At 46.3% G+C, this 12507-nt stretch overlaps 1 protein-coding gene across 3 annotated transcripts in view; it reads left to right on the plus strand.

Moving 5' to 3' along the window:
• Positions 1-806: 806 nt before the first annotated feature.
• The window catches only part of LOC149306096 (BTB/POZ domain-containing protein kctd15-like), a 48095-nt gene continuing 36394 nt past the window's right edge, over positions 807-12507 (plus strand). Inside the window, exons 1-2 of one of the 3 annotated variants that reach the window (XM_089540907.1) lie at positions 807-884; positions 8972-9150. In XM_089540907.1, the coding sequence (XP_089397033.1) occupies positions 8987-9150 (164 nt within the window). In that variant the 5' untranslated portion in view covers positions 807-884; positions 8972-8986. Of the gene's footprint in view, positions 885-5058; positions 5097-8971; positions 9151-12507 lie in introns of those variants that run through there. The other 2 variants (XM_089540909.1, XM_089540908.1) reach the window with 2 other exon arrangements.

A 12507-nucleotide genomic window follows, 5' to 3' on the forward strand; every position in this document is an offset into this window, starting at 1 on the left:
TTTTGTGCAAAAAGAGGGAATGCAGAGGAACCCAGGGTAAAAAAGATGACTCAGGCTGCACCCGAACTGGAGTTAATGCAGTTTGACACCGCTTTAACTGCCATGGCTCCAGGCTAAGGAATGCTGGGAACTGTAGTTTTGGGAGACATTTAGCCTTCCCTGTCAGAGAGAGAGAGAGAGAGAGAGAGAGAGAGAGAGAGAGAGAGAGAGCGCTGTGGTGTCGACAGGAACTACAAGCCCCAGGATCCCCCGGGATGGAGCTATGGCCAAAGCGGATTATTTGGGCGGTGCGGATGGAAAGTGGGGGGAAGAGGAGGAGGAGGAGGAGGAGGAGGAGGAGGGAGAGGAAGCATTTTTCCAAGGAAGACAAGCGTTGTTGTGTTGTTGTTGTTGCCTCAAGCAAAATAAAAACCCCAGGGGGAAAATGGAGAGTATTGCACACAGAGAAAGAAAGAAAGAAAGAAAGAAAGAAAGAAAGAAAGAAAGAAAAAAAAAGGGTCCCCTCTTTCTTTTTGGGGGTGGTCTGTGCTTTCCTTTTTTCTGGCCTTTGGGTCTGAGAGGAGCCCCTTCCTCCGCCTCCGAGAAGAAGGAGCCCCCGAGGCCAAAGAAGGAGGGAAGGGGAAAGGGAGGCTGCAGGAGGAGGAGGAGGAGAAAGAGGAGAAGGAGAAAGGGAGGAGGAGGAGGAGGAGGCCGGAGGGGGAGCGAGAGAGAGAGAGAGAGAGAGAGAGAGAGCCTTCAGCCCAGGAGATAGCGAGGCAGACCGGCAGCCAGGAAGGAAAGGGAGGAAGGAAGGAAGGAAGGAAGGAAGGAAGGAAGGAAGGGGGCCGGAGGAGGGGCGCCGGGGTTCGGCTCAGCGCCCCGCTTCAGCCCCGGCTGCGAGGCAGGTAAGGCCGATCCACTGCCCACCCCCCATCCCCTTCCTTCCTTCCTTCCTTCCTTCCTTTCCTCCCTCTCCCGTTCCTTCCTTTTCTCTAGCTCCTATCCTTCCCTCCCTTCTCCCTTCTTTCCATCCACTCTTCCTTCCTTCCCTCCATGCTTTTGCTTTTCCCTCCCTTCTCCCTTCCCTCTTTCCTTTCTGCTCTCCGTGCATCTCTCCCTCGTTCCTTCGTTCCCTCCCTACTTCCTTCCCTCCCTCCTTTCCTTTTTCCATCCTTCCCTCTGTGCTTCTGTCCTTCCTTCCTTTCCTCCCTGCTTCTGCCTTTTCCTCCTTGCTTCTTTCCATCCCCATCTCCCCCCCAGAGACCCCCCTCCGGAGGACAGGGCCCTCTGGGCAAAAGGGCCCCGGGGGGGGCAGCAGGGGGTCTCTCTCCCTCCCTCCCTCCCTCCCTCCTCAGAGGCTGCTCTTCTTTCTCTCCTAGCCCCCCCAGAGGACAGGGGCGAAAGGGGGGCTGCCCAGTTGGGGGGGCTTGAGGGGGCGAGGGGCCCAGCCTTGAACATTGGGGGGCAGCACCCACTAGCCCCCTCCCCTTCCAAAGGGGCTTGAGGGGGGCGAAGGGAGGGAAGGGGACCCTCTTATTTGGGGGGGGGCTCCTGTTGGAGGCGAAGTGAGTCAAGGGGGGGAGCCCTTATTTCTAAGGAGGGGCCTCCTTGCCCCCCTCCCGCTTTAGAGGACAACCTGAGGGGTGGGGGGCCCTTATTTGGGGTCACTCTTTCTGACTTAAGGAGGGGGAGCCCCTTATCTGAAGGGGGGCTGCTTTGGGGAGAGGCCTGAGGGGGCAAAGGGGGACCCCATTTCTTGCCCTGGGGGATCTGTTAGTTCCTTCCCCTACTCCCCCCCCCGGCAAAGAGGCACGCGGATCCCATGCCTCCCCCTCTCTCTCTTTCTCTTTCTCTTTCTCTCTCTCTCTCTTTCTTTCTTTCCTTCCTTCCTTCTCTCTCTCTCCGCCTGTGGGGCCCGGGGGCAGCGCTGGCGCCAGGCGGGGAAAGGGGGGGGCGAGGCCGAGAGAGGAGCCCCCAGGGCAGCCAGAAGGAGCAGCAGGAGAAGGCTTCTCCCCCCCCCCCCCAGGAAAGCCCCCAGGGCCTCCTCCCCTGGAAGGAGAAGAGGAGACACAGCCTGCCCTCCCTGCCTCCCTCCCTCCTTCTGGCTGGATCCCAGGGAGAGATCAAGTCCAAGGCATGCCACTGGGGGGCCAAGGGGTCTTGGCTTTCTATTGCAAGGGATCAAGTGCAAGGCTGGGCTTTGGCGAGGGCCCCCTGGCCTTTCACTTGGTGGGCTAAAGGATCCTGTCTTCCTTTTGCAAGGGGTCACATCCAAGGATCCAAGGGACTTGTCTTGATATTACAAGGGATCCAGTTCAAGGCATCCTACTGGGGTGCCAAGGGGTCTTTTCATGGGATTGCAAGGGATCTTATCCTGGCATGCCAAGAGATCTTGCAGGACCTTTGAGACTCTGCCAGTTGGCAGCAGGAGCCTTCCTAGGCTTGAGCGACTGCTTCATTTCACTTCATTTCCATTGATTGATGGCAAGTAGCTATCATAAGCCTGTTTTGAGGAACCAGGGTCAAGCTCATGCCACCTACTTGTTTCTTCCAGTCACACTCAAAGGTGCCACAAGATCCCTTGGCAGACTGAGAAAGCTCATGTCACCAACTTCGCTCTTTTCAGTTAGTCCCAAAGGTGCTGCAAAGATCCCTTGGCAGACCGGCTTTCTAGACTAACAGGGCCATATCTTTGAATGCAAGTTGACTTTGGTTTTGGTTGCAAAAAGGCAGACGTTTGGACGGAGCTCAGAAGAGAGAAGAGAGGGAAACTCAGAACAGCATGCATGCTTAGCATGCGCACCTGAGAGACAGCACTTGCATCCTTCTGCATTTCTCTCATGTGTGAAGCCAGCTCTTGTCTTCAAATGCCCCAGCGGTGGTCCTCTTGGACCTAGCAAGACTTGGGAGACTTTAAGGCTGCATCCAAACTGAAGAAAGGACCCTGTTTGGCACCGCTTTCTGGGTCAAGGCTATGGAATTCTGGGAGCTGGAGTTTGTTGTGTTTCACAACTGTGCATAACGCACTGGAAAGGCTTTCCCTATTAAAGTGTTAGGGACCAGAGTCATTCTTCTCCCCAGGAGAGATATAATAATAATAATAATAATAATAATAATAGTAGTAGTAATAATTTATATCCCATCTCCCTGTGCAACACAACCAGAGCGGCTTTAGACATTAAAACAATACAGGCCCATATCCCAAAATCCCACCCCCTAAATTATTATTATTATTATTATTATTATTATTATTATTATTATTTTATTAATTTTAAAATGTATATGTTTCTAACAGGACATGATCTTGCACTTCTATGGCTCTCTTGGTGGTGGTTGATTCTGGAGGATTTGCACCCACGTCAATGGGTTTTAAAATGTCCCGTTGTGGAGAGCCAAATATCCACTTACTTGTTGTTGTTTTTGTTGTTGTTGTGTGCCTTCGTGTGATTTCTGACCCTAAAGCGACCCTATTATAGGGTATTCCTGGCAAGATTTGTTAAGAGGAGGGTTTGCCTTTGCCTTTCCTTGAGGCTGAGAGAGCGTGACTTGGCCAAAGTCACTTTCATGGCCAAACTAGGATTCGAACCCAGGTCCAGTCCAACACTCAGACCGTGCTTTACACCTAGAAAGAAAAGCAGATAGCAGTAAAATGGTTCCAAGACACAATTTCTGTAGAAAGGATGAAAGTGATGTTTTAGTTCAGTTTAGTTGAGAGAGAGAGTTTTGCCCTCCTGAAGTTTTCTTCAGGACAAGAAGTTTTATGGGAGAGGAGGAATGGAGAAAGAAGGTTTGGCAACCAAAGTGTGGAGTGATTTGGCTCCTTAGCCCTTCCTAGTAGCCAAAGGTTGAAAATTTGCAAAGGATCTGGGTGCGAATGCAGACCAGGAAAGCTGTCAGGCCTGAACCTGACCTCTTGTCGCAAGGCTGAAGCCACCATCAATGGGTCTTTCTCTTGCAAACATAAAAATGATTTGGGGGGGGGACATAGCTTTTTTGCATCTGGAAACCCCAGCAATGGGACAGGCTTCCCTGGGTCTGGATTGGGTTTTGGTTTGGGGGCATTTGCAGACAGACCCCTTGTTTTGCACAGATGCAGAGAGAGAAAAAGAATGACGACAACAACGACACCCGTCTTTAAGGCACATCTCTTTCCCCCAAACCCCGCAGCTTCCATTTTGCGTCTCAAATGGGCATGAAGGAATTAAACTGCGCCAGCGAATAACAGCATTAGTTTCAATTAATTTTATTTTTCCCTCTCTCTCTAAATCCCGGCGACAATAAAAGTTTGGAAAAACAAAGGCGTATTTTTACGTCCTTTAATGAGCCTGGCTTCCCATCTGTGGGCTTTTTCAAAGTGTCTGTGTGCCTTGATTTAAACTTTGTGTGTCTTCCTTGCCATTGGAGCGGGTTTTCTTCTTCTTCTTCCCCTCTTGCTTTTTATCTTCCCTTCTTTAATGCTCTTTTCTGCTGCTTTCCTGCAACCCTTTCGCTCCTTTACCTGGTTTGCCTCCACAGTCTCCTTAAGGTTGGTTTCAGCTGCAGTTCTTTCTCCTTTTCCTCATACACAGACATGCATACACACTCACACAACACACACAAGAGAGAGAGAGACACACACAAAGTCCCTCCATCAGCAGTATTGGATCCTATGGCCCCAAGCTGTGTGCAGAGGAGGGGAAAGGAGAGCTTCATCCAACCCAAACTTCTTCTCCACTTTTGAAGTCTTGTCTTAGGTTTTTTAAAGTAGGGTTTCATTTTGTATCCTCTCTGGAGTGTCTATTAAATGAAGAATATATAAGCTTCAGAGAGAAAGAGGGAAAGTCAAAGGAAAGAAGGAAGGAAAGAGGCAACACCCAGGAAAATGTCTGCAGCATGTCAGCCTTTTCTGCCCCAGGGCCATGATGCTCCAAGCCCCAGGCTTGGAACTGGAATGGATTTGCTTTTACAACTGCCTTCTGTTTACCTTTTATGGTTAAAAACAACAGCTTTTGCAAAGAAGCAACTTCATGGCGGAGGAGGAAAAAAGGAGGAAAGAAAGAAAAAAGCCCCATTTCGTGAGCTCATCTCAAGCCGCAGCAGCCTAGCTGGTTTAATCACCCCTAGAGAGCTGAACAACTGTGAGCTCAATGGGACACAAAACCATTCTGTGTGTAAATGAGCATGGCATGATGGCGCTTATTCCGCTTTCCATGGGCAAATAGTTTTTACAAGCAGCAGTTAGGCAGTTTGCATAGGAAGGAGGCGAAGGAGAGAGGCGTACAGAGAGAGATGAGATGGTTTCTGGTGGAGCCTGGTGTGAGGCTGTGCGCATGCATGTGCCATGGCACACAAATGCGAAGGCAATGGGCAAAGCAGCTGTACTGAGCCAGGGCTCAACTCCATTGGGAAGAGAAGTCAAAGGCTTTCCTGGCACAGCAAAATGCATGGAAAGTGTAGGACATTATCAAAGGAAAGCTAAAAACCACTCGTAGAAATGTAAATGCATGCTTCTTAGGCTCGAAAATGGAGGACACTTTGACCTGCCTCCAGGACGGAAGGCTGAAATGTAGGACAGGTCCTGGAAAAGGAGGACACCTGGTCACCTTGTTGCCAGTGCATTATGATTTCTGCCTTTGTTGAACTTGTATAGCTTTGTTCATAGGTCTGCAGGGGCTCTTTGGAGTAACTCGGTGTGCCAGTGTTATTTTGTGGTTCCTTCTTTTCGCTGGGAAAGGCCCCCAAATGTTTAAAGCAGTTGCATTGCAGAAGCTGTAAGTGAGTTTAAAATGCATTGTTTGCAAGCATTCTTTAAAGGGGCTTCAGGTATAAAGTGTAGTAAAGACGGATGGAGTAACTCCTTTACACCAAGGAAGGCCTCAAAATATTTAAATCAGTTTCATTTCAGAAGCTGTTAAGAGTTTAAAATGTATTGTTTGGGTGCATTCCAATGTATTTTGTTTAAATGCATTTGGGTGCATTCTTTAAAGGAGCTTAAAGTATAAACCACCCACCTCTATCTATCTATCTATCTATCTATCTATCTAATCATCTACCTATATTGGAATTGGCAGAATATTGTGTTATGGTCTATGTAGTACCTTGAACTGAATCACTGTGAGATGAATAGCCTTCAAGTAACAACACTATTTGAAACATATTATTATGAACCTATTAACAAAAATGGGGTAAATGATACAACAGTGTGATTGTAACAGAACTGTAGTAACATCTTTAACACTATAAATGCAATACTATCATTCCAGCAAAGGGATACAGTTCACTTCCTGATATCCATCTTCTGTGACAAAAACAATAAAACCAGGGAAATGGTGGTGTTTGGCTTTGTTTCGGTGCCATCTGCCCCCATCGTTTCCAGTCCTTTTAGTGATTCCGATCTCGGTGCCCATTAGATTCAGATTTCACATCTGCCCAGGTTTTTGTGGGTTGCAGATCTCTTGCCTCATTGTTTCCCTGCATCTTCTGGGAAAAGGTCCTGCCGAGGGAAAGGTATAGGATGCTTACTGTAGGCACTACAAGCGAAGCGTGAGGGATTGAGTCTTGCAGTCACTCCTGAGCAAAGCCATTTGGAAGCCAGTCCCATTGGACGCAGGTGGACTTTCTTCCACGTAAACATGGCTATGATTGGGCCGTGTCGCGGTTGCGAGTCCTGATCGCGCTCGCCAGGACGCAAGAGAGAGCGCAAGGACTCTTTCGCAGTCGGTCACATTGGGAACGAGGGGCCATAAGATGATGTGCAGGAGAAGCATTTGGCTGGTAGATACACACATTTAGCCAGAATATTTGCCTTGGCACAGATATGGAGCGGAGGCTTACCTTTGCTCTTTACCTGGGTTTTCTGCTGGGAGTCTGCATTTCGAGATAAATGCACTTGCAGACCCCAGGGCTCTTTTCTGTGTTTAAGATCTAATTCTTTGAAAAGAAGGGAAAGGGGGAGGGAAAGGTGCGATAGATTCTCCTTTGTGAAAGAAATGGCTGTTTTTGGTTTCAGGGCTTCCTTGACGGTTTTGGTTTATCAGGAATGATGGGTTAGATGAAATCAGGACCAAGGCAAAGAGAGGCAGCATGGATGGGAACCCAATATTTAAGCTCATTGGTAACTATGAATAAGGGAACATCTTTTGATGTGATAGGGGTCATTCTTGTGTGTGTGTGTGTGTGTGTGTGTGTGTATGTAGTGCTGCTGGTCCACCCATGAAGCAATGGCTGCACTTGCATGTGTGTAATTTGTGTTTTGTCGAAAGCAAGTTCTCTGGGTTTTGTGGGGAGATGTGACGTCTTTAATGGAGATGGCTCATAAGGAAAAGCCACTTGTGGGAGGGAGGAAAGCTAAACCCTTTGCTGCCGTGAGGAATCTGCTCCTCATTGGACTGCTGTCCAGATGTGGGTGACAATTTCTCATGCGCTGGCTGACTAGTGTGCACATCAGTGTTGCTTTTTGGTGGTTGGTTTCGGAGTCCTGCACAGCGTCCAATGTCCGTTCTGGACATCAAGAACAGGAGAAGGAAAGACATGTGGATCCATAAAGGGGTGATGTATTTCTGACACTTAAGAACGGGGAAATAATCGTCAAAGAAGTTATTGTATTCCTTGCACCAAAGTCCAGAAATGTACAGCCCATTTCCATGCATTGCATAATAAGTGCTTGGTCAAAGGAGTTGCTTCTGTTGCATGTGCGGAAAAGGTTTTGCGCACCTTTGTTGTGTATCGATACAATATTGTATGAAAGGAGAGTGTGAGGATTGCTATGGAAAGTATTGTTGGTGAGAGGCGGACGTTTGCTTGCTGGAAATATCACATAGGGAATGCTTGTCAGAAGTTAGCAGAATAGAGATGTTGCATCTTGTGATGGCAAACCCAAACGCCAAGAAAAGGAAACATTTCATAGCTATGTTGCTGGTTGCAATTGTTTTTACTCAGAAAGAAGCGATGGGCATTTTTGTGCCACTTGCTTGGATCTGTAATATTTTCTGCTGCTCACCTGTGTGTTTTCTGTTGTTGCCTTTTGCAAAACCCAGGACTGATATTTGTCAGAGACGAAAACCTTGATCATTCCCATCCTTTTAAAGTGCTTTTGTCTTTGCAGTTATCAGAGATGCTTGACGTTTTAAGCAAAAACAGTCATGGATAAATTTGTTGTTGTTGTTATTCATTATTGTAATAAGAAAAGTATTGAATGTCAGGAGGATTGGCATCTGGGTATGTCTATGTGGGTATATTTGTTGTTGTTAAAAGCCTTCTTTATTATAATCAGGAAAGTGTTGAATGTCAGAAGGATTGGCATCTGGGTACGTTTGTGTGCGACCTGAAGTGAGATTGCAAAAGGATTGGAAATGGTATGACGAAGATAAAAGTATATGTGTGTGTGTGTGTGTGTGTGTGTGTGTGTGTATGTCCAATTGCCTCTGCTTCCTTTCAGTTTGGATTACAGATGACAAAGAAGTGTCAGTGTTGTCATGTAGGTAGTTACTTAAAAAGCAACCAAAGACGGTTCCAAGTTGGATGTGAATTTTGCTCAGTGTCTCGATGCAACGATGCCTTAGGAGCCGAGGAAGTCACTAATTTGGAGGTGTCTCGTTACGGAGACAAACTTGCCAAAAACCCCTGGATCCTAATTCACAAATTGGTTCTTCGTTTGTCAGGGGATATTTCACATCTAACACATAATCCCGCGACCTTTAATTAGAATTTTGCAGTTTGTTTTATGCCCCTTGAGGCTGACACCTTGAAAAAGGAATATTTTTTCCCTTCCTTTCCCCTCCTCTGGATTTCTTATTGCTAATAAGCATCTTTCTCTTTGCCGCTGGTCCTTTTGGGGGGAAAAGAAGGGAGCATGATGCAAATACACTTAATTATGGAGGTGGCAATAATTTGTTAGCTGAATATATGATCAGGCAGATGCAGAAGCGATCTGATTAGATTCTGTGATCAGGCTGGAAATCAAGGTAGCGGCAGAGCGGCGATAAAAACTGTTCCTTTTCTGTCGGGCTTCTAGGAGGAAGGAAGAGCGATGTCCCGGCTGTCTTTAACACGCTCCCCGGTTTCTCCCCTTGCTGCTCAAGGAATCCCTCTCCCGGCTCAGCTCACCAAATCCAACGCTCCTGTGCACATCGATGTAGGAGGACACATGTACACTAGCAGCCTGGCCACCTTGACAAAGTACCCCGACTCCAGGTAAGCTCTCCAGCATCCTCGCCTTTCCATCTGCAAGGTCCTCTGGAAGCCTTAGTAGCAATCTCTGGAGATTTGGAGAGAGGAATTGCAAGGTGCATGTGTTGTTTGCAGATAAAACTCTCTGGTTATATGTATTTTTCCTCTCCTGCTTGTCCTTACAATGCTGTGTCTGGAGCACCTGTTGCAGTCATTGGTGACTCTGCATGAAGCTGAAAATGCAGCCGAGGAAGTAGGCTCAAGTCTAGCAAAGCTCATGCTGCCAACTTCTCTCGTTCAGTGAGTCTCAGAGGTGCTTCAAATTCCCTTTGCAGGCTGATTTTACAGACCAACACAGGTATGTCTTTGAAATAAAGAAGCTGACAGCATGAGCTTTCATAGACTTAATTCTTTCTTCAGTTGCATTTCGTATTCTACCAAATGCATTTGAAAAGGTAGACTTATGCTGCCAACTGTCTTTCAGTGAGTCTCAAAGGTGCTGCAAAGTCCCTTTGCAGACTGATTTCACAGACTAACATGTCTAAGTCTTTGAATTCTCTCTCTCTCTCTCTCTCTCTATATATATATATATATATATATATATATTTATGCACATTCTTCCTCTCACTGTGAAAAGGGATCTTATTGCACCTTTGATATTTAACTGAAAGAAAGAAGCTGGTAGCAAAAGCTTTTGTAAACTTGAGTCTGCTTCCTCAGATGCATGAAATCCTCTCAGTTTCAAAGGTGCTACAGTCAGCCCTCTTTTCCACGGATTTAAGCATCCACAGCTTGAAAACATTGAAAAATAATATCAGTTCCAAAAACTAACCTTGATTTTGCCATTTTATATAAGGGACATCATTTCACTTTGCTGTTGTATTTAATGGTATTTGAGCATCCACAGAGGTTCCTGGAAGCGAACCCCAGCGGATACCAAGGGCCCACTTACAAGATCCCTTTGCAGACTGGTTTTCCAAACTAACACGGCTATGTCTTTGAATTCTGCATTTAACGTAAGAGAAAGGAGCACATTTTAAAGGAGGGTTTTAAACAGGGTGCGTGGGTGCAATTATCACATATGCGCATCCCACACCAAGGGAAGAGTCAACCGACTTGAGGTTCTGCTTTTGTTTGTGTCGGTTGGGCAGAGCATCTCTGAGTATTCTCCTTTTATTTACTCCGATGGAACATGCTTCCAAGTTGGTTTTGCCTGCAATAATCCTAAGCACTCTTGACACCAAAGTTAAATGCTGCTGAAACAAATTGTAGGTGTTTGTTAATTAACGTCGCGCAGGATCAACACGTCGGTCATTAATTGGCTGATGAGATTTTCTCCATTGCGACGTCAAGCCATTTGGTTCCTCTGAATTATTAGACACTGGTTACAGGGGATAATGGTCTTGCAAGTACATTTGGCCTTGGTTTCTAATTGCTTTTGGTGGAAGTAAGTCTCAAAATGATAGGAAAATGGTTGACTTTGTGATGGCGACTGGTGTTCCTGTAGGAGACATCTCTGCTTAAAATGCTGCATAGCCATTAGTTATTTGTGTGTTGCATGGTTTCGGTTGTGCCATTATAAGCAATGGAAGTTAAAGAGTGTATTATCTCTCTCATAGGCATCCATTTGGTGCATTTCATGCCATTAAGACGCTGGATTCCTTTGGGAGAGGTTCTTTGAGGGATGCGCATAGATCAGGCTTTGGGGTATGGTTTCTTTTCTGTTTTTGCCAAGATGGAAGAGATTTAATGGTTAGGTGGATCAGCACATGTCAGTCACATAGATGGAATTGCAATTTGCTGGTGCCCTTTTATTGTATTCTGTCGTCATTATGGATTATATCTCTGTAGAAAAGAGTGTGTCTGTTCCTCCAAACTGGTGGCTTCCATGGCTGCATCTGCACTGGAGAAATGATGCAGTTTGAGATGGCTTTAACTGCTTGGCTATCCCTAGGCATGCTCTTTTTTGTCTATCACAACTGCATTATGGCTCAGGGACTGAATGAAAGGTTGTACATGATTACTGAAACAACATGGCATGACTCTAAAACGTGGTGCATCTGCCAAGAATGTCTTTTGCACAGATTTCTTCCCAGGTCTTCTGACCCAACAGAGTAATTGCAATTCTGCTTCCTATTTTGAAGTATACAGGGGTCCCTCCACATTCGCTGGGATTAAAGGTGAAGGACCCCTGTGAATGTGGAAAAATACCTGTTGGAGGACCTACAAATGCCTAGAGAAGCCTTTTCTCTATGAACCTCTAGGTTCTCCAGCACAACTCTATGGTCAACTTCTGGCTGGAGGACCTAGAGATTCGTAGGGAGAATATATTAATCAAAACTGCAAATAATCAAATCTGCAAAAGCCAAAGTCGTAAATGTGGAGGAACAAGTGTACTTCTAAAATGCATGTGAATAAGCCCAATGGCCTGTTGTTAAAGCATTGCCCTTATAGATGCAGCCCTTGGTGTGATCCAGAATTGGATGGAGTTTCCCATCCAATATACATCTGATGATAAATCTGGAGTTGCTAGTGTTCAATCACACACCTTTCGTTGCTAAAGTGCAGGTTTTGAACCCAGAAAAGTGCACAGAACAAGGGAAAATGCTGCCGTTCTAAACATCTGTTTCATGATGAAAGTCAGCAACCAGAATAAACAGACAAACAACTGGAGATATTTAAAGTACTCCATATTAGAATTATTTAAGAGAAGCAGACTTTGGGGGGAGAGACCCCAGATTGCTAAGTTTGATTTACAAAGGAGTCTCATGGCACTTTTGAGACTTAAGTGGAAGCAAGAAGACTGTGGCATCAGCTTTCATAGACTCAGCCTACTTCATGAGATGCAACTGGTGAGGTTTAATAGAGGTCCAAAACACACTGCAGAAATACAGTGCTACCTCGGGTTACGAAATTAATTAGTTTCGCGGCGCCGTTCGTAACCCGATACATTTCGCAACCCGAAAAGGCGCTGGAAAGCCGCTAGCCGCGCTTCCGATTTGAATTTCGCGCCGAAATTAATTTCGTAACCCGAAAAATCTTTCGTAACCCGGAACAGTTTTTTTAAATCTAACTTTTTCGTAACCCGGAAATTTCGTAACGCGGTCAATTCGTATCCCGGGGTACCACTGTAATCCTGTTTGAGACCCCTTTAACTGCCTTGGCTCAGTGCTGGGGAATCCTGGGAATTGTATTCTTTGGCAGTTTCCCATCCAAGTACTAATCAGGGCTGACCCTGCTTAGCTTCCAAGATCAGATGGGGGTCTGGTGCCTTTTGTTTGCGTCTATGTGCCTTCATGTTGCCTGTGGACTTATGGTGTCCCCATGAATTTCATAGGCTTTTCTTAAGCAAGGGATCCTCAGAGGTGGTTTTGCCAGTCC

Source organism: Sceloporus occidentalis, unplaced genomic scaffold, assembly GCF_023333645.1.
Source record: "Sceloporus occidentalis isolate IW3139 unplaced genomic scaffold, rSceOcc1.0.p SCAF_10, whole genome shotgun sequence".
Lineage (NCBI taxonomy): Eukaryota > Metazoa > Chordata > Lepidosauria > Squamata > Phrynosomatidae > Sceloporus > Sceloporus occidentalis.